This window comes from Typopeltis vanoorti, chromosome 1 (genome assembly GCF_054136105.1).
Source record: "Typopeltis vanoorti isolate ZY-2024b chromosome 1, IOZ_Tvanoo_1.0, whole genome shotgun sequence".
Taxonomy (NCBI): domain Eukaryota; kingdom Metazoa; phylum Arthropoda; class Arachnida; order Uropygi; family Thelyphonidae; genus Typopeltis; species Typopeltis vanoorti.
The window spans coordinates 106,140,878-106,166,555 of record NC_143549.1 but is presented as its reverse complement, the minus strand read 5'-3'; the positions used below and the strand labels follow the sequence as shown (position 1 = coordinate 106,166,555).

The window sequence follows — 25,678 nt, the reverse complement described above, 5'->3', positions numbered from 1 at the left end:
AGTTTTCCAAATTTTTACAATCCGGTTTCAAACTTTTCAAATCAACTTATCATTATTTTCTTCCTTACCTTTGTCCTCTGGAACTGTCATCCTCCCGCTTCCCTTCCATGAACCACAACCTCCAGTTGTTCAAGAAATACATCAATAGATTCATTTTTTTCAATTAATCACTTATCTACATCCAGCACTGACATGATTGACTTTTGCAAACTATCTTGTGTTGAATTAGTTGAAAATAAAAGTTATAACTTGAACTCAAACTTCATGCAAACATGAATTAACACATTGATATATTACTTTAGTATACTTTGTAAGTCTTAACCATTGTAATAATAGTAATTTTCCATTACAATTAGCTTGACCTGATATTACTAGAGGGTAACAGATCTTATGAGTATGTTTTAACATATTTATGCTGATATAAAGGTATGAATGTGGATTAAAAGTCAAAGCTGGTAACTGGGAAAAGACCTCCACGTAATGTAGCCTTTTAAGGAATATGGAGAATCGATTGGAGGATTCTGACCTAATCTTTACCTTCTTTCGATGCACTCAGTTAGTAGAATCTACCTGGATGCTGAACAAATGTAGATGGATTGACAATTTGAAATTTAACCAACCAGCTGTATTCTTATTGGATTAAACCAAAATAAAATGATGATACACATGATGGAATTTCACATGTATCATCACTGATACATGTGAAAGCACTCTCCATCCAAAAATCTACTCCTCCCCCTTGTTCATATCTGCTTTATACAGGATGGCCTCTCGTTTCCCTCCCACCCCATCTCCAGATATTCTACGAAAAAACTCATCCATGTTAATCTGGTAATTATCCCTTACCAACTGATATGTCCCAGTCATATCTCCCCCTCTTCCTTCTATCCACTAGGATCTGTAATTTGCATTCTCTCAATCTGTCTTCCTATTCCACATTCCAGAGACCAGAAACTAACTTAAGTCAATCATCTCTAAACCCTCTTCAGCAACTCATCATCCTTTTGAAAACCAGGTGACCAAATCTGTTCACAGTAATCCATATGCTGCCTGACCAAAGCCTTGTACAGTGAAATCATAACATCTTTACTTTTACATGTCAGCATTCTCTGCATCACTCCTATAATCTTCTGTTGTCTCCTTACAGTTTTAGTAAGATCTCCACAAAATTTCAAGTTTCTATCCACCCCCCCCCCCCGATTTTTCATCTCTTCCACCTCCTCTAAAATATCCCTACCAATCCCATACTCTGCATATTTGCTTCCCCAGATTTTAAAACCTTACACTTTGTTACAGTAAACTGACATTCCCACAGACACACACACACACACACTCACCCATTCACACAGTCATTTTAGGTCCTCATGCAAAGCTACATTTGCTCTACTTCTCATAAAACTCTCCCCAACTTTGCATCATCTGCATATAGCTATATATCACCATTTAAGCTCTTTTCAATGTTATTTACGTACAAATTAAACATACAACAATGATCCCAAAATAGACTCCTGGGGCACACCACTAGTTACTTTCCTCTTCTGGGACATCACACCCCCATACACATCCTGCTGATACCTATCAGACAGCCAATCTCCCGAATGCACTAATGTATACTCATCATGATTCATTTTGCCACAATAGTGGAACTTGTGTCCTTGTATGATCGGACATTGTTTGTCAGAGAATGCCAAATATAGAATTCCTTGCTTTTTGACCTTATCTGGTTCAAGGATCCCTTGTCCCATTTATTAACATTCATCTGCTAAATTTACTGGTATCTTAACTCTGAATGACATTTAGACCTCTTCACCTTCCTCTTCATGAAGCTCAGTCCAGCTATTCAAATAGTGAAGTCATCTTCCTAGGTGACCTTATTGTCCACAACTATAGCTGGCTCCCCTTATCCAGCACTGCCTATAATGCTGAACATGATGAAGCAATGATCTGGTACATGTATGACTTGTGTTAGATCATTGCTGATAATCCCTTCCACTTTCCCAATACCTTTGATTTTTTTAAAGAAATCTCCTTCCAATTATACCATGGAGGTCACCTTTGCTCTCTGCAGTTCAGATCACAATCTTGTTCAAGTTTCTGGTCTCACAGAACGCTCCTTCCCTGACCATGACCAGCCTCATGTCCTTTGGCACTACAAAGATACCACTGGTAATTAGTTTACGGAATTAACAACGCATATAAAGTATATTAATTAAAGGTAACTTTAATGAATAACTTCTATATTTCGGCAACGTCACATTGCCATCTTCAGGAACATAAACACCAGGGTATTTGAGTTGATGATGACATAGAGCCCGTTCTCTTCTGGATGACCCAAATGAACTTCTTACAGAAATAAACCATCTGAAAACTTCTTTCGAAGTTAATGGATATTCCAAGAGAATCATTGAAAAATTCCTTCTTAATCCTCCTAGACATCACTCAGAAGAAACAAATAGATTCAAAGGCAATATATCTATTCCTTGCATGAGTACAGTTTCACATAAATTAGCAAAAGTTCTAAGAAAATACAATATCAGAACCTTGTTCACTCCACTTCCAAAGATCTGTTTCTTAATAAGCCACCCAAAACCTTGTCATCATCAACTCAAATACCCTGGTGTATATAAAATATTGTGTGATTGTGATATTTCCTTATTTTGGGCAGACAGACAAATCTGTCGAATTGCGTATGGAAGAACACATGAGGTACATTACTTACAAGAGACAGTGAGCCAGTGCATTATCTAGTCATATCCTTTTCTCGGCTAATCCTAATGATGAAAACCAAAGTCACAAAGTCTGCTGGGAAAAATCTACTAACATCTTCCGTTGCAATGATGAACTAGAGAGAAAAATAGTGGAATCTGGAGAAATCATCTTCAATCCTGTTCATCTAATAATAACTTGAGCTACAACCTCCCAGATTGTCATTCAGCTGTAATCATGTACTGGCGTTCACGAGATGCTACTAGCACGCACTTTCCCAACAATACAATTAACGAAAGAACAGCTTTAAATACAACTGCAACGATTTAGTGTCAATTATGTATAGAGACTCTCTATGATGTTCATAGTTTATTTAAGCTTCAGTGTTTTAGTGTTTTTTCTTTCTTTTATAATCTCACTTGATGAAGGCTGTTAAGCCAATACTAGTCGTGTTTTTATATTAAAACCTTTTTACTTAAATCTCGGTTCTAGTCATTCAATTCTTTATAATATATATATATATATATATATATATATGTAGAAAGTTTTTTACCTTGGGTATAATATATGTTAAAGAAAGCACCTTGTGTTGGTAAAATATTTATAAACTCTGTATTACTTAAAACTTAGTATTTCTTAGCCTGGCTCACACTGATGAGACCTCAATAAAGGTCAAAACCAGTCTGGGTAGTGGCCCCCTGCCTTTAATACATAGCATCATACATCTTCTCCAGGAGATGTGCTTTGCATTAAGGGTAAATATTAAGAATAGTGATCAGAGCTTATTCTACCTTTACTACGAGTTGCCTTGGTCTTGCACTACGTACAAGATCAGCTAGACTTGCAACACTTGCAGGCGCAAACTTGACTGACTTGTCTGTTTGCTTACTTGAGAAATTGAGTAAATAAAACCAGGTTTATATTTAAAATAACTTGGTATCTTTAACATATATATATATATATATTTGGATATTATGACATTTATGCTATTTTCTGGGAGTGAAATTTCATTTTAATTTTTATTTATTTATTTATTTTTAAATTATTGAATAGGGAAACCTTATTAGACATATGGCTATACATGACCCAGATGCAACAGCTGCTGAGAGGGCAGAAGCAATGCGTATTGGTCAACCTAAAGGACCAGGAGAGCAGTCTGATGGAGAAGAAGATTATTATGATGATGATGGTGATGATCAGGAAACAATGGAAGAACTTCAGGTTGCAACACAAGGAACAGTTCAAGAGACTCATGATGGCCAGCAGGTAAAATATGAAATCTCTCTTTATTTTGGAACATAATGTATTTATTTATATAAGTAATGTTCATCAGTTTCTTAGTATTTGATAACCAGATGTTTTTAGATCTGTTAAGTAATCAAGGGTCTTAGGTGTGTTAGCTAACCATATGTTTTTAGATTTTAACATAGTTTTAATTTCAAGAAATTCATACTTTTTTCTGATTTTTGCCATAAATAGAATATTAAGTGATATTAAAATATAGAAACACTATTATTTATACAGCTATTTTAGCCTGTTTCCATTTAGGAGTGTCCCATACACCAAGCCGACATGACATAGCCCTACACTTTTCCTGAAATGTTCCGATGATGATACACGATCGAAATGGCTTGCACCCTGTTAATGCTCTCCCCCCAGCCCTGTTTCCCATAAATCCCTTCCTTTTTTCCCAAAGAAGCGCCCTTAAATATAATAATATATATATATATGTATATATATTATTTTTAAAAAAAAACGGGTTTTCTAATTTAATCTTCCCATTTTGCCTCAAACACCCTCCACCCACCTTTAACAGTCTAACAGCAGAAGCATGGAGAACGAAGACATCCTAACATCCAAACAAGGTATGTGCAAAATTTCTTCCTCTGTTAGTCTGCATATATTTACCTCTAAAATACACTTATAATGCCCTAAAAAATTCTTGAGTAAAAAGCCAGTGTATTTAAAATAAGGGACACTCCTAAACGGAAACAGGCTAAAATAGCCATATAAATAATAGTTTTTTAAGAGGAGTAACATGGGAATTTTCCCAGAAATAATACCTATAGAAACACTTTATTTTCTGACTAAAATTTGTATTTCAATATCTGTTTAACTTAAAAAAACAGAGTGATGTATAAGTGGTATATGCAGTAGGAGATTCATTGGATTAAAATGATGAATAGTTCATTCATATATCATTGTCAATTTGGTGTTCTCAGTTATATTAAATTTTTGTTACTAATTGATGATAGTACTGGAAGTGGGTAGAAGGAACGACAGGATCATGCGAATGAAATTGGGTCTTGGAGAAGAGCAGGTGGTCGTATTATGTGTATATGCCCCTCAAGTTGGTTGCGCAGCAGAGGAGAAAGATGAGTTCTGGAAGGTGTTAGATGAAGAAATGGGGGAACTGGAAGAAAATGAGATGGTGATTGTCGGAGGAGACTTGAACGGACACATAGGGAGACAGAATAGAGACTGTGAAAGGGTGCATGGTGGCCACGGAGTGGAAATGATGAACCAGGAAGGAGAGAGGGTTGTGGACTTTGCAGTAGCGTTTGATCTGGCAATTGTGAACTCGTTTTTCTACAAGAGGGAAGAACATTTGATAACATTTAGGAGTGGTAACAACAGTTCACAAATTGACTAGAAGAAAACATCTTAAGGTTGTGACAAATTGTAAAGTAATTCCAACAGATCAAGTAGCACAGCAACACCGACTGATGTGCGCAGACTTTAAAATAAGATCAAAGATAAGAACCTCTGGATGCCATGGGATGAAGACAATTAAGTGATTTCGCTTAAAAGAGGAGAGTGTGAGGAATCATTTTAGGGAGAGGGTGTTAGAGAGGATTTCGGATGGACTGGAAAGTGTACAAGATTGGTGGAAACATAATTCAAAAGTAATCCTGAGCTGTGCAATTGAGGTGCTTGATGAGACATCTGGAAAGATTAGAGAGCAGAAGGAGGGTTGGTGGTGGAATAATAATGTACAAGTGGCAGTGACAGCTAAGAGGAAGGCAAAGCAGAAGTGGGATGAGTCAAGAGTGGAAGAGAACAGAGAGGTGTACAGAGAGAAAGCAAGAAGCCAAGAGAGTTGTGACACAGGCGAAGGCCATGGCATATCAAGATCTGTATGATCAATTAGAAGCAAAAGAAGGACAGAGAAAAATTTACCAACTAGCAAAATGTAGAAATAAAGCAGCAAATGACATCTTACATGTGAAGCATATCAAAGATGCTGAAGGAAGAGTATTATGGAGGGATGTGGACATAAGAAACAGATGGAAAATATACTTTGAGGGACTTTTGAATGAGGAAAATGGGCAGCCTTCTGAGGGGATGGTGCAGAACATCAGTAGAGTGGAAGTGATGGAGGCCATGAAGAGGATGAGGAATTGAAAATCGGTGGACCTCGACAGAATTCCAGTGGAGACATGGAAGGCACTGGGGGAAGAGGGAATTGACCTGCTGTGGGACCTGTTCATGAAAGTTTGCCAACAGGAAAATATACCCAAGGAATGGAGGGAGAGTACTCTTGTCCCCATCTACAAGGGTAAAGGGGATGCATCGAGATTGTAAAAATTACAGAGGAATAAAGTTGATGTCCCACACAATGAAAATCCTAGAAAGGTTTCTTGATGGTAGATTGAGGAAGAAGGTGGAGATTGCAAAGGAACAATTTGGCTTCATGCCCGGTAGATCAACAACTGATGCTATCTTTGGGTTACGGCAGATGATGGAAAAGTTTTGAGAGAAACAACAGGAGCTACATCTGACATTTATTGATCTGGAGAAAGCATACGATAGAGTGCCAAGGCAAGAAGTCTGGAGGTGTCTGAGGGAGAAGAAGGTTCTGGAGAAATATGTCAGGTTGGTGCAGGAAATGTACAGAAATGTGAAGACAAGTGTTCGGACCTGTCTGGGACAGACAGAAAGTTTTCAAGTAACAGTTAGCTTGCATCAAGGGTCAGCATTAAGTCCGTTTCTGTTTAATATTGTGATGGAGGTGAGAGAAGATGCGCCTTGGACAATGTTGTATGCAGATGACATCTTGCTGTGTGCAGATTCAAGAGAAGAAGCGGGAACTAAACTGGAAAGATGGAGAAAAGTACTGGAAGAGAGAGGTATGAGACTGAGCAGAAGTAAGACAGAGTATATGTGTTGCACAGTGGGCGACGGACAGGAGTCAGATCTGGAAGGAAATGTCATCAGGAAGGTGAGAGACTTTAGATACTTAGGTTCAACAGTGGAAGAAGATGGAGGAGCTGAGAAGGAAGTGGGATGCAGGATACAAGCGGGTTGGAGGAACTGGAGGGAGATGGCTGGAGTGTTATGCGATAAGAGGGTGCCGATCAATCTGAAAGGCAAAATCTATAGGACAGTAGTAAGGCCAGCTATGACATGCTATAGAAACTGTGGCCCTGAGGAAAAATAACATCAGCAGGATGGAAGTAGCAGAGATGAGAATGCTTAGGTGGATGTGCGGTGTGACCAGAAAGGATCGTCTGAGAAATGACTATATCAGGGGAACAGTGAAAGTTACGAACTTTCACTGTTCGTAAAAAAAAGAGCGAAAAAACAGGAGGCAAGGTTGAGATGGTTTGGTCATGTGATAAGGAGGGAGGACGAATATGTGGGAAGAAGGGTCATGCAGATGGATGTGCAAGGAGGCGGAAGCATGGGTGGCCAAAGAAGAGATGGAGGGATCTGGTAGAAGAGGACTGGAGGATGAAGAACTTGGATGTGGTGACAGCCCAAGACAGGAAGGTGTGGAGGAGACTCATTATCAACAGTGATCCCACTTAAGTGGGAGAAGCTGCAGAAGATGAAGAAGAAGAAAAGAATTGATGATAGCATATTGACAGTTTATTATTATTATTCTCATATTAATTGCTTAAGTGCATCTGTAATGCATTTCGTAATAATGGAATATTGCTCCTTGATTGGAAAAGACCTCATTTGATTCTTGTCATCATGACAGGATTGTTTATATGGACTTTTTCTGTTGAAGGTGAGTTAGTCAATTTTGTACAGAGGTAGTAGTTTTTTTTCCCCCTTGAAAATGTGGGTTTTTTCATCATGCATACAAGCAGATCAACCATAGTTCACGTAGTTTACAGGCAAAATCTACTATTTGTGATGGTAGATGGCATTGTATTGTAGTTGATGGATTATGGTGTAGAGCAGGGGTGAGGAACGTCCAGCCCATGGGCCATATAAGGCCCATGAAATCATTTGGTCTGGCACTGCCAAGGCAACTGCAGGCGGGACTCGAAATTCAATAAATCTAGGAGCTTTTATCATAACAACATAAATCTATGTTAAGTGAATCATAATAATGACATAAATTTTGAAGGACAAGCAAGGAACGTCCATTACGGTATAGACAGGACACATACGAGTACATGACAGGACAGACACATATGCTTCTCGTCAGCTGCCACGGCAGCTAACGAGAAGACCTCGAAAGTTGATGGTACAAACATTGGATATGTTCCAAACCAAGACACAGGATTAGAACAGCGATCAAAGTAAAATAATCGCATCGCTGGCGACACACACACACACTGGATAGTTATTAAAACTTAAGTGGTGTGACATCCTACAAATGGCGACTACAAAGAAAAAAAAATTGATGCAGAGTGTCATGATTTCCAAGAGAAATGGACAAATGATTATTTTTTTGTTGAAGTCAAAGGCAAACCTGTGTGCCTAGTTTGTGACGATGAATTAGCAGTAATGAAAAAAGCCAATCTGGAACGTCATTACAGCTCAAAGCATGCTAAACTCAATGAAAATTGGGAGGCCAAATGCATTTGGATAAAATCAATGCTCTTCAGTGGAGTTTGGAATCATAACAAGCTGCTTTCACTAGGCCTTGTTGTGACAGAGACAATGTTATTCAGACGAGTTATGTAGTGAGCGAGCTAATCACAAAGAAGCTGAGGCCTCGTGTAAAGGGAGAGTCTGTGAAAGAGTGCATGGTGGCTGCTGCGGAGTTGTTAGCATCAGACAAAGTAAAATTGTTTCAGAGTGTTAGTTTGTCTCGGAGAACCATCTCAGATTGGATTACTGACTTAGCACAAGATATTGAAAAAACATCAAAGGATTCTGAAGGAGATTTCCAATTTTTCTCTCTCTGGCTTGTGACAAGGCAATGGACATAACAAATACTGCTCACCTGGCCATTTTTGTTCGTGGGATAACTGCAGAGTTTGACACACAAGAGGAACTTCTGTCACTGGAAGCCATGCATGGCACTACATGAGGTGAGGATTGTTTGAGAGACTTGTTTTATCAATGAAAAAACTTGAGCTAACATTTGAAAAGTTAATTGGCCTTACTACAGATAGAGCTCCAGCCATGATTGGCTTGCAAAAAGGGTTAATTGCATTTGTCAAGAAAGAACTGAATCATCTCAGTCTTGATCCAAGTGATTTAATTATATGCCACTGCATCATACACCAAGAAAGTCTCTGTGCACAGTTGTTGCGGCTAAAGTTTGTTATAAGCAGAGGATTTAATAGCCGCCAGTTTAAGGATTTACTGAATGATCTTGAGTCTGAGTACAGTGATCTTGTTTATCACTGTGAAATGCGGTGACTGAGTTGCAGGAACATGCTCATGAGATTTCACGAACTGCAAGATGAAGCCAACCAGTTCATAGAGATGAAGAAAAAACCTCTCAGGGAACTCAATGATAGCAAGTGGCTGTGTGATCTAGCGTTCATGATGGACATTACCAAGTACCTCTCAGAGCTGAACGTCAAGCTGCAGGGCCCCAACCAGCTTCTCAGCTCCCTGCTTTGAAATGTGAAATCATTTGAAGCTAAATTAAGGCTGTGGAAAGTGCAACTCGAAAGGAATAACACAGTGCATTTCCCCACTCTGGAAAGACAAAAGCCTTCTATGACACTTGAATATGCTGGTGAATGTGTGAAATTAATTGAGGCATTTAATGAAAGATTCGAGGATGTGAAAAGTAAACATATGGAATTGAACATCTTTGCTACACCGTTCAATGTGGAACCAACTGATGTGCCTGATAACCTACAACACAAAATCATTCGGCTGCAAAGTGATGATGAGCTGAAAGCTAGGTACAACAATCTCCCACTCCTTGAGTTCTATAAACATTACATAAGCAATGATGAATTTCCCACTTTGAGGAGACATGCATTGAAATGTGCATCTGAGTTCAGAACAACTTACTGCTGCGAGCAGTTCTTTTCAAAACTTATCATTGCAAAGAGTCAACTGTGCTCCAGACTGACCGACTCAAACCTGGAAAAGCAGTTGCGAGTAGCAACATCATCAATACCAGCTAACATCACACGCCTCACCAAAGAGAAGCAGTTCCAGTCATCGCATTAGAGGTGAGTTAATTAAATGTTTGACCAAATATAGCAAGCTAATTTTTAAGTTGATAATTTTGTATAGCCCACGAATGATGTTATAAATATCCAAATGGCCCTTGGCAGAAGAAAGGTTTCCCCACCCCTGGTGTAGAGCATAGATAGTGGTATTATGTGTAGATGGAAGATTCGGGTAGTATATAGACAGTGAATTGTGTGGAGATGTCACATAATTATTATTATTATTACGGGCGACTCCAGGGAGTCCTTAGACTCATCGAGGGAGGCCCTAAACATCATGTCCACACAACTATACGACATTCTCACAGAATCTATCATACCATGCCTTGAACTCACTCACCATCATAGCACCCACAACAGACTCTGGCAGCTTATTCCACTCATTTACCACTCTAAAAGTAAAGAACCCAGCTCTAACACCCCTGCTAACCACACTCTTGCCCAGCTTCCATAGGTGTCCCCTAGTTCTCCCACCACCAGTCCTGATCTCAAAAATATCCTCTGAATTAATCCTATAGAAACCCTTTAGCAATTTGAATGTCTCAATCATATCTCCCCTTTTCTACCTATCAATTAATTTCTGCAACCCACAAATCTTCAACCTGATCTCATAAGGTTCATGAGAAACAGGTTGAAGATAACACTTTTTGGCAAATCAAGCACATGGGTAATAATTGGTTCATAGGAGACTGAATAAAACCATATTTCAAATACTCAATACTGTACTGTTGACATTTCTTCTTATATTCAGACATAATGAAGTAATAAAATTTGCAAAAATATTCACAAAATAAAAGATTTAATTTACACTTTATGACTCCACTTATCTATCACACTTTCGACTGATGATTGTTGGCAAAGCACACAAAAAATGAAACTTATTCCTAAACCACTGGTATTTATAGATTTGAAATCTAGCCCGAATCGACTTGCATGCATTGACTTGTTGGCGATACCATTGTACTCGTGCTTTGAACTAGTCACTGCAAGCACCCATATTCCTGTCAAAACAAGTTGAATCGAGTGAATTACCTACGTAATAGTTGACTGACATACTACTAGTTAAGACTCGTCTGCTGCTTGGATAGACTAAAACCTATATATTATTAATTTCTTCGATAAAGAGCCACCGACCCCTAGACCACTTGAATGCCCCCAAATGCTTCTGATCCCACTATAGCCCCCCCCCCTCCCCCCCTAGAAGGCTTCAGCACCCACTGGGGGCAGTACCACCCACTTTGGGAAGCTATAATCTAGATGTTTCCTTTGCTTTTCTTTTTCTTTTAGAAGGGAATTGAATTTTTTAATTAGGCTGCGTTTTTTCTTTTCGAACACCATTTAGCTTTATTGTATGTGATAGTGTCTATGTTATTCCATAGTTCAGACGGAAGTGACGGGGCAAGTTCCTTATGTATATTACACTTATCCTGGTTAATCTTGGACAATTCTGCTCTAATAGCTGCAATTCTTTCTCTCAATATAGCTAATTCCGTTCTTTTGTATATTCTGTTAGCCTTATTGGATTTGAATGCGCTTTTGATTTTTATGAACTTGGGAACAATTTCATTGTCTCTGCAACGTATTAAAAATATCAAACGGTTTATAAAGTTCTGCTTTTTAATGCGTAATTTCTCAAAATGTGAAACTTTAGATCAATTAAACTCACGGTGAGTTTAATTGGTCTAAAGTGAGTTTCTATAATCATGCAGAGGTTTCTGTGGTTAAGAAGTTCAGTCGAATTATTTCGGTTTTGTGACCACGTTTTTATTAAAAAATACTGTTTTTTTTTTTAAAACTAAACAAGTACTATAAAACAAACCCGCCAAGTTTCGTTAGTCGTCAGACTAGCATCTTCAGGGGTCAAGATAACTAACAGTTTAAAGCACAAACTATAAGAAATTACAAAAAAAAACAAGTTAATTTGTTGGTATTATGAACATCAAAAAAGTTCGTTAAAAAACTCAATAATAGAAAAAATTGTCGGGTTTGTTTTTTAGTACTTGTTTAGTTTTAAAAAATAGTCTTTTTTAATAAAAATGTGGTCATAAAACCGTTCTGCTCAGTTGTAGATTTTTGCTGGTTCATCGCTGACAATTCATTGTGGGAAAATTCATCGAGAAGAAAATTTATTGAGAGGAGAATTCATCGGGCAGGAAAATTCATCGTGGAAAACAATTCTGAAAGCGTTATTTGCTAGAAAATTGAAATGATATTGCATTGATACCTATATATGAAAAGTAAATGCAGTGCAAGATAAATTTCACAAAATATAGTTTTTTTTATGTATTTATGTATTATTTGTTTAGATCAGGCATGGGCAACCTTTCCTAGTTCGGGGGCCAAATTATCATTCTGTCTCCGAGTCAAGGGCTGGACCAAATTATTAAATAAAATAAATTAATATTAAATGAATTAAAACAAGTTGCTACTTCATATTTCATTTATTTATAATATAATGCTTTGGTATAAAGCTCTACATAAATTTTATAATATAATGAACGACATAACAATTTAATGTGAAGATTGGCCTTTTACTTCAACTACGAGACTATCAATATTGATGTTAATATTACTTAAGGATAATCGCATAGAATTCTCAAGGTTTTCGTACATTATTCTTGTCTGAATTTTTGATTTATTGTATTTCATCCCCGAAAAAAACTGTTCACACATATATGTGCTGCCGAAAAGACAAATGATTTTTCTTGAAAAGGCGTGTAAATTTGTATATTTTTCTTCCACCAAATAAAATTTATAAAAATCCGTCAAAGCAGTGTTGTTAAATTCTGATTTTAGCACTAAATTTGCCTGAAGCTCAATAAGTCCATCTGTAAGTTTTCTGGCACATTATTTACATCAGCATCCATCGGACGAGCAGATATAGCGAATGTGGAGTCTTTGTTTTTGAAGTCGGCAAATCTTGTATCAAATTGCTCTATTAGTGCCTTCAGTTCATCTCCATAACAATTATAAGGGATATTTTTATCAGTTGCTAGAGTAAGAAAATGATAACAATTTTTAGCTCTTATCTGACTTTCCAACAGTCTTAGTTTATTACAAAAAGCTTTGACATGTCCATGCAGTTCATGAACCAATTGTCCTTGTTTTTGCAATTTAAGATTCAGTTCGTTTAGGTATCTGGTGACATCCTCAAGGAATGCTAAATCACACACCCACTAATCATCTTTTACTTGGTTAATTGTGTTTCCTTTTATGTCCATAAAATCTGCAATGTCTTGTCTCAGATCATAAAATCGTTTTAACATTTTACCTTTACTCAACCACCTCACTTCACAATAATAAGACACATCTTCATAATCTGAAAATAGGTCTACCAAATACTCCTTAAATTGGCTGTGATTAAGAGCACATGACTTAATAAAGTTAATACTGGCTACTAGAACTTCCATAACATTTGTGAATTTAATCGATTTTGCACACAGATTTTGTTGGTGGATAATGCAGTGAAAATTTGTTAAATTTTCCAGATGGATCTGTAGTTCTATTGCTCTTTCATGAACTATTCCAATAAATCCCTTCTGTGCACCAACCATTGCAGGGGCTCCATCAGTGCATATGCCAGATAGTGAACTCCATTTTAAGTCCAAATCTCTTGAAGACTGTGTTGACTGTTTCAAATATATCTTCACCAGTAGTTGTTCCTTTTAATGGCCGAAGCGCCAATAATTCTTCTGTGATGTTGAAATCCGCATCAACTCCTCAGTTAAATATTGCTTGTTGTGCTGTATCGGAGGCATCGGTACTGTCATCCAAAGCAACTGAAAATGCTTCCAATCTAGCAGTGTTCTCTTTTAAACTTTTTTTGATATCATCAGCCATAATTTCTATCCGTCAGACAACAGTACGTCTCGACAAACGAATATTCTCAAAGTCTTTTTTCTTTTCAGGACATATTATACTTGCAACATCCAGCAGACATTCTTTGATAAATTCTCCTTCACCAAATGACTTAGAATGCTTAGCGATTTTTTCGCTTACCACAAAGCTTGCTTTGACAATGCTGTGGTGCTGCGTTCTTTTCTTGTTGAACATTTGCTGCTGGGTATCCAAGTTCTTCTTCAACTTCTGTATTTCATCTTTTCGCAGTTGTCCATCAATTTTTGGATGATCCGCATGTCTCGAAGTAAAGTGTCTCTTCAAGTTGTATTCTTTGTTGACGGATATCGATTCGTTGCACAGCAGACATACAGGCAAAACCCTATTCAGAATAAAATAATAATCCTCCGTCCAGTTGTGTTGAAATTGACGATTCTCTGCATCTACTTTTTTTTTTTTGCAATAACCGCTGACATTGTCCCAAATTTATAAGCAATATTCAGAAATATCAAATAAAACTGTCTACACCGCAGGCACTGAACAGAACACAACATCAATGCAGGCACCGAACAGAACATAACATCAATGCAAGTACCGAACTGACACGTTGTAACACGTTCACACACACCACTAGTCAAAGTGAGAAAGAGACCTTGGTTGGAGAAAACATAGTGTTTTGTGCAAGTCATATAATGTCAGCTTAATGTGAGTTAGTAGAACACCATGTTTTCTCCCACTAAATCAGACAAACTTCGCTGAAATAGATTAGGGCTGGATCAAAAGAAGTAGAGGGCCGAATCCAGCCCGCGGGCCGAGGGTTGCCCATATGTGGTTTAGATGATTTTCATTAGATTTTCATAATATTTTTATTCTTATACAATGAAAGTAATATTTTATTGATCGGTGAGTTCCCTAATTTCTGTTCCATCTTAAAAAGTTTTAAATATTTTTTATTACTTAAATACTACAGGTTCTGCTGTTGGAATATTAATACTTACAAAACTGGAATAGGTATAGGGAGAAAGGGCATCGTATTTAAGAATATTTATTCTGCAAACTGTTCATTATATATCTGCACACTTAGACATCCATCCAGATGTGATATATATATATATATTATCTGAACTAATTCAGAAGATGAGGTGTTTCAATTATTGAATATACATGTATTTTGAAAATGACTCAACTATTCCTGCATATGAAAGATATGTTGTACGCTCTTGTTATTTACAGGGCTAGTTTAAGATCATAGATGCACTTTTGAGTAATTATATTAAAGAAAGAAATAATAAAATTACATAAATTGCATCATCATTATGTAAATCAGCATAATTTAAATTGCCATCTGCGGCTTCAATACTAGTCATTACTTTTTCCTTCCATATTTTATAACACCAAGAAATTTTAAATTTCATATTTAGTCTTCTTTACTGAAAAAAAAAAGTCACCCTCTGAATTAGTTCAGATAAAAAATATATCACACCTGGATGGATATCTAAATGCACAGAACAAAAAAAATAGTGAACAGTTAGAAGAATAAACATTCTTCAATATTGTGCCATTTCTCCTTAACTATTCTTAAATATTGTATTCTCCCTAATAATTATTCTAACTATTAATAGAATAGTTAATAGGAATACATAAATAGTTAACCATAAATATTAGTTCGATATAACTGTTCTCCCTAAATATTCTTAAATATGGTGTTCTTTCTCTCTAACCATCCAATCCCAGTTCTCTAACAATTAATATTCCATCTACAGAGCCTGTAGTAAGAAAGAATATGAATAATTTTATATGGAATAAAATTTTTAAGTAAACTAAATATAATCAAAATATTATTATTATTATTATTTGACACCTACAGGGAGTCCAAGTACTCATTGAGGGAGGGCACCTGCTCTACAACTCTGTCTTCACCATTCAATCACCATCTGACAACAGCTACACCATCTACCACTGACCACCACTCATATTTCCACAAACAATCACAAACATCCATGTCCATGGCAGGATTCGAACCAGCAGCCTTTTGGCTGGAGAGCGGATATGCTATCCACTTGGCCAACCAGGCCGGCTATTTCTTAAATTTTTTTAAAATATGTCTGAAATTTTTAAAAAAATATTTCTTAAATTTTTTTTTAAATATTTAAAAAAAAAAAAGTAATTTTTTTTGCATATATCTGTGATGAATAACTTTATTCTGAATAAAAATTTTCAAAAATGCTAAATATAATCGAAATATTAAATAATATATAAAATATTTCTTAAATTTTTAAAAAAATATTTCTTGTATGGGAATTTTTTTTTTTTCACATATATCTGATGAATTTTCATGCGATTAATTTTCCTGCGATGAATTGTCCATATAAGTTTTTGCCTGTCTCTGAATGGAGCCACTGCCGAGTTTCCTGTTCTGGAGTTATGAGTTTAGTAGTGAACCTTTAGGGTCACTACTAAACTTGATTCAGATCGATCTTGTAGGTCTCTAAGATTTTTTGGAGAGGTATTCTTGTATTAATGTACCTCAATAAACATTGAAACAGTCTATGTAGTGGCCCTTCTCATAATGCATTGCATTATACATGTCTGAAGGGAGATGTACTTTTGCATTATGAAATACTAAGGCAATTAATCTGAAGTCATTAGCTTATACATACAAGTATCCCAGTCATGAAGATGCTTCATGCACAATCTTTGTTTGCTTACACTTAAATGAAGAATTACACCAAGAATATAATTTTCTGGCATCTTTAAATGATATTATTCTGTTGTTTATTTTTATTATTTATTAATTATTTTATAATACTGCTACTTTACCTGTTTCTTTTATTGCAGGTTGTAGTATTTGAAGTAATTCAGTTACAGGCTCCAGATGGATCTACAGATCAACAACAAGCTATAGCAACCATGGCAGATGGTAACAGTACAATGACAGTGACAACAGCAAATGGAGAATCTGGGTTGACAATTCTTCAACCAGTAATAGAAGAAAGTTTAGCTGATGTGGTTGCAGCTGCAGTTGCTCAAGTGCACGGTGATGATCCTGATGTTTTGGGTGATGACATTCATGTTAGTAGGTTTGAAGGTAAAACATCTTTCTTACTATCATGAAAGAAAATAATTTTTTAAGACTTACAAATTAATTCATTCTTAAGCTGTTATCATGTTATGTAATACTGTGTAACATCTTACTAAGAAGTAATCAGTTAGAGTAGATAGAAGAGTTGCATAAAGAACAGAAAAATATCAGTATGTGTATTTATAGCATATCCAGATTTGAGCAACATAATTGTCAGACATATGAGGTTACAGGAATCATAGAAAAATAATTAGTAATTTTGTTAAGAGGAATACGTATAAAACTGACAGTAAATTTTAGGTTGATGACAAGTAGCAGTTATTCAGTGATAAAATATGAACATTTCAAATTATGAAAAAAATTTTTTTTAAAAATAAAATGAAGTTGTTCACATTTACCTTAAATAGCTGTGGATTGTATTCCTTGGGAAACATAAAATGGCACAATATTCCAAAGGGCAGCTGTGGAAGGGATTAACAAAGAGGAGAAGAAAGTTGTTCTGTGATTTTGGAGATGCACTTTAAGGAAGTGTTGATTAGTTGCTACATGCATTTGAACGGATTTGACAAAGAGTGCGGATATTATTGAGGCTAATTCAGATGAAGTAGATTCAGAAGTATTTGCAGAGGATGTAAGCAGTGGAAACTGAATGCCTCTGTGAAAGTAAATGAAGTGTATTAGTGAGAGAGGGGTCATTAATTGGTCTGACTTCTCTTTTCTGTACAGAGTCCTGTATCTTTAGCAAACTCTTAGGGGACCCACCCCAGATGTGAGAACAATATTCATTGGTTAGCTGGATTTGTGATTAAAGTTAGAAACTGTCTGGAGTTAAAGTACAGTCTCAAGTGAAAAAGAACTTAATTTTTTGGAAGCAAAGGAAGCAATATTTGTAATATGTTTGTGCCAAGAGTTTAAGATTAGTGTTATCCCAAGAAGATAGATCTCATTATGCATAGGGATTTGGGTGTTGTCAAAAGTAAGAATGGAAGAGATGGATTATTTTTTGTGAGAAATACGACAGAGCTGCAGTTTTCTACCATTGAAATAGACAAACTTATCCAAACCTCACTAATGAATGTTGTGTTTTGGAGATCTGTAATTAGGGTAGCAGTGATTAAGGCTCTGGAGGTGTGATCAAAAAGCACGGCAAATGTTAGAATTCAAGAAAGTTTATTAATCTAAATACAAATATAAATTAATCTCTTTCAAAGCAGTCTCCTAGGCTTGCCTTGGCTTGCCTTGCACTTGTGCCAGTGTTCCAGCCATTTTTCTTTAAGTCATCTTAGCCACTTCAGTTTCTTATATTAATACAAAATGCTTTCCTTTCATCATCAATTTCAACTTTGGAAAGAGCCAGGATGCTAAATCAGAACAATATCACAGATGTGGGCATATAGTAATTTTTATGTTCAAGAAGAACTGTTGAATAAGATAACATGTGGCACAGAGCATTGTCATGATGGAACTTGAAAACTATTCACCCATTTCTGCAGTTTTTTTTCAACATACATTGTTCTGCAACCATTCCAGTTCTCCTTTATAATATTCAGAGTTGACTGTAGTGCTTCTAGGTATGAACTCAATTCATTCACACAGTTCACTCTAGATTGCAAATCTAGAGTGAAAAGCTCTATGAGGTAGATTAGATATTGAGATGTTCTATTTCAATTTCTTCATGGGGATTATCACAACTTTTCATCATGCCCTCATATGTTATTTTCATTCAGCTATCTAAAAGGAATATTAATGCATTTGCCAATTTGCAAAATTTCTCAAGGGCTGATAAATATCAGTAAGAATGATAGTTGCATTTTTTCTTCCCAGAAACTCATGTTTTTTATGGGGCTAAATCCAGTCCAATCTTGCTTACTTGGGTAAAAAAAAAAAAAAAAAGAAAAAGACTATTTCACCCAATAACTAGATTCAAATTGAAGATATTAATTTAATGGAACAAATTATTATTATTATTATTATTATTATTATTACTGGTATATCCATTGTGTTCAGAGACTCATCCTGGGAAACCCACACTAACTTTTATGCACACAAAACCTATCATACCTCTCTTTAAACTCATTCACTGTCAGGGCACTCACCCTTACTGACCACACTCTTACACAATTTCCAGGAGAAAAAAACTTTAATTTTTTTTCTCTCTCTCTCTATTTGTCATGTATAAAAATTTCCTTTGTGTCAATCTTATAGAATCTCTCTTTAATAACTTATAAGTTTCTATCATGTCCCCTCTTTTCCAGCTATCTTCATAGGCGACATTCCACCAGCTTGGTCACTCATCTCTTAATCCTCTTTTACCATCTTCCTCCTGATGCTCAAGAAACCCAGGTGACCAGATCTGTGCATGATAGCAAACATGTAGCTGAATCATAGCCTTATAAAGAGGAGCAATAATCTTCCTGTTCTTTACTTGTTAGCATGTTTTTGAATATCCAAATAATCCTTTAAGCTATTTTACTAACTTTTGTAATATACTCTCTGAACTTCAACACTCTGTCCACCATTAACCCCATCTCCCTGGCCTCATAAATTTCTTGCAATCCAGTACCATCAGTGTGATACATGTAACAGTTTCAACCCATGCGTAACCTTACATTCTGCAACATTAAATTAACAACTATTATTTATTGCCCATAATGGCATTTTATATAAACCATCCTGCTAGATATCTACATCAATTTTATCAACTATTTCTCTATCAGATTATTTTTACATAATCTGCAAACAAATGAATATCCTCACCTTAAATCTTTCCCTATATCATTAATATACAAATTAAAGAGTAGTAGCCATAGTACAGACTCCTCAGGCATTCCTTTAGTTGCCCTCATTATCCATAATAAAGCTTGATGGTATAACTACCACCAAGAGAGTTAAAAAAAATATACTTATTAAACTCACTAATATTTTACTGGTTTTCTACCCAGCATCATCATCAGAGCACAATGAAACTGGAACAGGCATAAAGCACTAAACCAAGTAATTGTACAAACAATTTAAATTGTAGCTAACAAATGAGTTAGCTCATTTGTTAACAAATGTTAACAAAAAAAAAGTTAACAAATGATGGCACCACATAATGGTCTTATGTGATGCTCTCAATGGGTCAGATAAATACAAAGTTAATTTGACCATACTTGTTGAAGTTGGGGAAGTGCTTCATGGCTCATACTGATTCAAAGAATAGCCTCTTAGACCTGTAATGACTTCTTTGTAATAAAAGTGTTTTTCTCCATCTGATCCTATGTGAAGGAGTATCTAGAGCATAGTCTGCCAGTCCCAAATTTCCATACAGATGATCTATAATTTTTATGTTCTTCAAGGTGCATGTTAACTGATCTACCAGTCTGTATAAAGTAGACTAACTTGCAGGCACAAGGAATTTTAATGCTCCTGGATGTTCAACAGGATGTGGTTCAACAGAATATCTAAAAGTAGCTAGCTGAATAAAAGTTTTGAAAGTGGTATGGAGATCATATTTGCAAAGAACTCTGGTTATTTTTTCCTGATGTATCCTTTACATATGGACTGGGAATAGTTTTGTTGTGATTCTGTGTGTTGGATGTGTGTGGGGTGGGGGGGGGGTGCATGTAATATTTTATCTTTTGATATGAACTTTAGCCATTGACTAAAAAGGTGTTGTAAATTCAATGACTATGTCATTTGTACAAATAGCCCTGGCTCAGTGAGTAGGAGTTTTGAGGGTGCCATACTGCTTGGAAAGGTGGCGGCGGTGTTCTATAGATACAGAAGGATGACGAGCCATTAGGAAGTTGTGTCACTAGTGTATCTAAAACGAGGAGTCTATTATTTCTTTTTCTATGGTGAAGTTTATTATAGGTTTTTAGTTTATTTTAGGTTATTTATGTTGGTTGTTAAGATGTACCAAAAATGTATCTAATGTGTCTGGACCCTGAGACCAAACAGCAAACACATCATTAATATAGCATAGCCAGACTGTTGGTTTTTGTGTGGTTGTGTTGAGAGTTTGGTTTTCAAAATACTCCATATAGAAGTTTGTTGATGGAAGGGGGGGGGAGCTACTTGTATATTTTTTCACAGGAAATAACCTGCATGTATGGTGATTCTGAATAATTCAGGCATGTCGGAGGGGGGGGGGGGCTTGATGATGTCCAGGGTTTCTATCAAAGGTACATTACTGAGTTACCTGTAAGAAAGGCAAGTACTATTTTTATCCTAAGACCCCATGGAGTCAAAGACTCATCTAGGAAAAGTGATTTGGAAGTGAGGTGCTTAAAAAGTGATTTGGATAAATGTTTAGCCAGTTGGTAGGTGGGACTCTCCATGTTGTTTACTTTTAGACGAAGGAGGGTATTGGGTTTGTGAATTTTAGGGACCCCATGTATCTGGGGATGGTTGAAAACATAAAGTTTCTTGGTAATTTCTTTAGGCCAGCCTGTAACTTTTTTTAGTAATTTGTACACTTTTTTTCTTTTGGAATTTTTGTAGGATTCCAGTGTATGATCTGATAAGTGGAGGAGACTTTAAGAAGTTGACTCATTTCTGTTGTACTCTTCTTGGTTCATAACAACAATGGCATCATTCATATCGACTTTAGTTACAATAATGTGTTTATTCCTATATAGCTTTCTGAGTACTGATATTTCTTTTGGTGGAATGTTATTCTTGAAAGGTTTGAATTTACTTAGAATACTAGCCACATCCAACCCATTCTGGCAAGCCACAGTTGGTACAAATTCATAGATACCATGTTCTACATAGGTTCATAATTTTCAAAAATGATACCTTTTTTTGTTTGCGATGGCAAAATTAGACCATTGACGAAGTGCATCGATTGTGTCCTCTAAGAATGTTTGTGAAGATAGATTTACAACTATGTGTTCTTGTCACTGCAGTCGGGAACAGCTCCACTGTTGAAGTGTAGCAAATTTCTTCACATTATTATTATTATTATTGTACAGGCACCTCCATGGAGTCTGAAGACTCATCATGGCAGACCCAAACTATCCACACAATCTATAATACCTCTCCTTGAACCCATTAACAGACAAATCACTCACAACTGACTCTGGCAACTGATTTCACTCATTCAACTCTCCAAGCAAAAAATCAAGTCCTCACACTTCTACTAACCACACCTTTATTCAACTTCCAAGGATGACTCCTTGTTCTGGCCCCCTCCAGCCAAGTATTCAGCACTTGGCTGGAGAGGCCAGAACAAAGGATCATTTCCCCTGCATCAATCCTATCATCAACCCAAGTTGCTATCCCATTTAATCCCACAGCTGTACTTACACCGAGATTCTGCAGTATCCTAAGAACCTCCAGCTCATCCACCTCTTTTCCTACATTAGTGTCTGTCACATATGCTAAAGCAGTAATGATGATTCTTAACTTTTTAGAATTCTTTACTAGCAGCTATTTCTGAGTTGGAGATTAGAATAGACCACAGTTCTGGATTGAGTATTTCTGAAAGTTCTTCTTGTAATGTGGTAATGACATATTGATTTTTGTCAACTGGACATGAGTGCCACTGATCAGTTCATCAATTAGTGATACACTTATCTGCATATAAATACATTTAGCTTTTGCGCAATTAAACTTCTGTTGGAATCTTAAACCTTAAACTAAAGATTTCAACCTTCTTTTTATGTACCCTCAAGGGGTGTACATACATGTTATGATAGTATATACACACATAGTTTATTCACAATATTTTACAATGTGAAAAGGAAAAAGAGATTTATATTATGTTGTAAGTTTATTTTTCACTTGGTCAGACTATAATAAATTTAGTTTAATCCTTTATCCAAGTGTGTGCAAACAAAGTTTGCACCTGAAAGTATCTTCAGGACTGGGGTAAAGTGGTACAACACTGGGCAACTCCTTGCAAAGGTGGAGCAAGCTACCAACACTCCTATCTCAATATCTCCCATAATGCAAAACACATCTCCTTGCAGATATGTATAATGTTATGCATTAAGGGAAGGGCCACTACCCAGACTAGTTTCGACCTTTATTGATGTCTCTTCTGTGGGAGCCAGGCCCAAGTGGAGATACCAGGCAGAAGCATTAGCAAGGTCATCTCCTCCTATAGGAGCTGCCAAACGGTGTGCCACCTTTTTATTAAATTACTCTGGATTTAGAGAAAGATGTTGTAAGTTTATTTTTCACTTGGTCAGACTATAATAAATTTAGTTTAATCCTTTATCCAAGTGTGTGCAAACAAAGTTTGTGCCTGAAAGTATCTTCAGGACTGGGAGTTGCCCGGTGTTGTACCACTTTACCCCAGTCCTGAAGATACTTTCAGGCGCAAACTTTGTTTGCACACACTTGGATAAAGGATTAAACTAAATTTATTATAGTCTGACCAAGTGAAAAATAAACTTACAACATCTTTCTCTAAATCCAGAGTAATTTAATAAAAAGGTGGCACACCGTTTGGCATCTCCTATAGGAGGAGATGACCTTGCTAATGCTTCTTTTGCCTGGTATCTCCACTTGGGCCTGGCTCCCACTGAAGAGACCTCAATAAAGGTTGCAACTAGTCTGGGTAGTGGCCCTTCCCTTAATGCATAACATTATACATATCACCAAGGAGATGTGTTTTGCATTATGGGAGATACTGAGATAGCAGTGTTGGTAGCTTGCTCCACCTTTGCAAGGAGTTGCCCGGTGTTGTACCACTTTACCCCAGTCCTGAAGATACTTTCAGGTGCAAACTTTGTTTGCACACACTTGGATAAAGGATTAAACTAAATTTATTATAGATTTATATTAAAAATTAAATATTATAAATTATGGTCTTCCAAGTCTCTCTATCTTGAGCTAACTGGTAGATGTCAGATGGAGTTTTGCAGTTCAGCCTACTGATGGTTTCACATATTTATTGCCAAAATTGTTTGCATGGTCTTCCTCTACTGCATTTGCCATCTTCTGATTTGTACAGGATGAGGGATTCCAAAAAGGGCAAGACTTCAGGATGCCTGAGTTGATAACCAACCTATCTGAGTTGTAGTTTTTTGACTATATTGACAAGTGGTTCTTGCTTAGCCAGATTTAGCACATCAGAGTTAGTGACATGGTCCATCCAGGTGTTTCCAAGGATCAGTCTGAGACATGTAGTTCCAAAGGAATTAATTAGATCTGTGGTTTTTTTGGTGCTTATTGTCCAGGTGTGAGAACCATACAAGAAGATGGTTCTACCAGCTGCATAGTATAGTTTTAATTTTGTCTTTAATGATATTAATGATGATTTCCAGATGGGGCGGAGTTTGTTATGGAAGACTAGAGTCAGCTGTTTATGTTTCCTAATATAATTTTCTGTATTGCTAATGTATGATCCAAGGTATTGAAAGGCCTTTACTCTTTCTAAGAGTTTATTGTTGATACGAAGTATAAAGTTTTTTATTATTATTATTATTATTTGATGCCTCCAGGGAGTCCTAAGACTCATCGAGGGAGGGCACCTACTCTACAACTCTCCATCTCTACCACTCAACCTCATCCACAAACCGCCTCATCTACACCAACGGCATCTACTGTCCACCATCAAGTATAAAATTTTCACAACCTTTTGAGAATACTTTGGACTTTTGGATGTTGATCTGCAGACCAGTAAGTTTAGCCTGTGCCTCTAGTAGACTGAGATGTTTTTGTGCATTTGTTGGTTCTGTATCAATAAGCACAACATCATCAGTGAAGCTAAAATCAGTTATTTGAATGGTGTGGGTGTAAGTTTTAATGTTAAAACCAAGATCTTCTGCATTGATGATCTGGAAGATGTAGTCCAAGCATACTAAAAACAAATAAGGTATTAGTACATCACTTTGCAGGACTCCTGTTGTCACTGGAAAGGATTCAGATGTTTCTGTTTTAAAGATTACTGTAGCATTGTAATCTTTTAGGTGCTGAGATTGCTTGTATGAGTTTTGAGGGTAGACCATGGAAGTTGAGTATTTTAAACATTGCTTTTCTAATAATGGAGTCAAAGACTTTTTTGAAATCTGTAAAGGTTAAAATGAGTGGGAAGTTTTTATCAAGTGAACCTTCTATGATTCTTCTGATGCAATGTATCTGTTTTATTCTATATTGTTTTTTAGAAATCCAGCTTGGTTTTTTTTTAAAAGTGATGTCAAGTAAAGTTCTATTCTACTGAGTATCATTCTCCTGTAGATTTTAAATGTGGTTGATAGAGCAAAGCAATACCTCTGTAGTTATCCATTCTATTAAGACTGCCCTTTTTTGGGTATAGGGACAATAAGGCCTTGTTTCCATTGTTGAGGTACTGTTTAAAGCTTGATTCATTATGGCAAGGAGATTGGAATATGTATTACACGCAGCATTTTTGAAAGCTTCTGCTCTAATTCTTTCAATTCCTGGGACTTTCCTGCTTTGGTTTGATATATTGCTATTTTTAGTTCCTTTTCAGTGAAGTCTTCACAATTTATTGGTAGAGCAGTGATTAGATGCAGGTCTGCTAGCTGACTTGAATGTTGGGGATTATCAACATTCAGTAATTCTTGAAAGTAGTTTCTCCATTCTTTCATCAAGTTCAAATTTACTGATAGTTGTCCACCGTTTTTGTCATGTGTGACAATAATCCTACTTCTTTTTGTTTTATGGTGACAGATATAATTTATCATTTGAAAAGTGTTTCTAGTATCTCCAGTTT

General features: G+C 36.3%; 1 protein-coding gene across 1 annotated transcript in view; it reads left to right on the top strand.

Annotated features, from left to right (window-relative positions):
• Window positions 1-25,678, top strand: part of LOC150110289 (uncharacterized) — a 359,887-nt gene that overhangs the window by 232,962 nt on the left and 101,247 nt on the right. Inside the window, exons 8-9 of the mRNA XM_090395274.1 lie at window positions 3,760-3,972; window positions 16,764-17,013. Coding sequence (XP_090251400.1) covers window positions 3,760-3,972; window positions 16,764-17,013 — 463 coding nt within the window. The remainder of the gene's footprint in view (window positions 1-3,759; window positions 3,973-16,763; window positions 17,014-25,678) is intronic.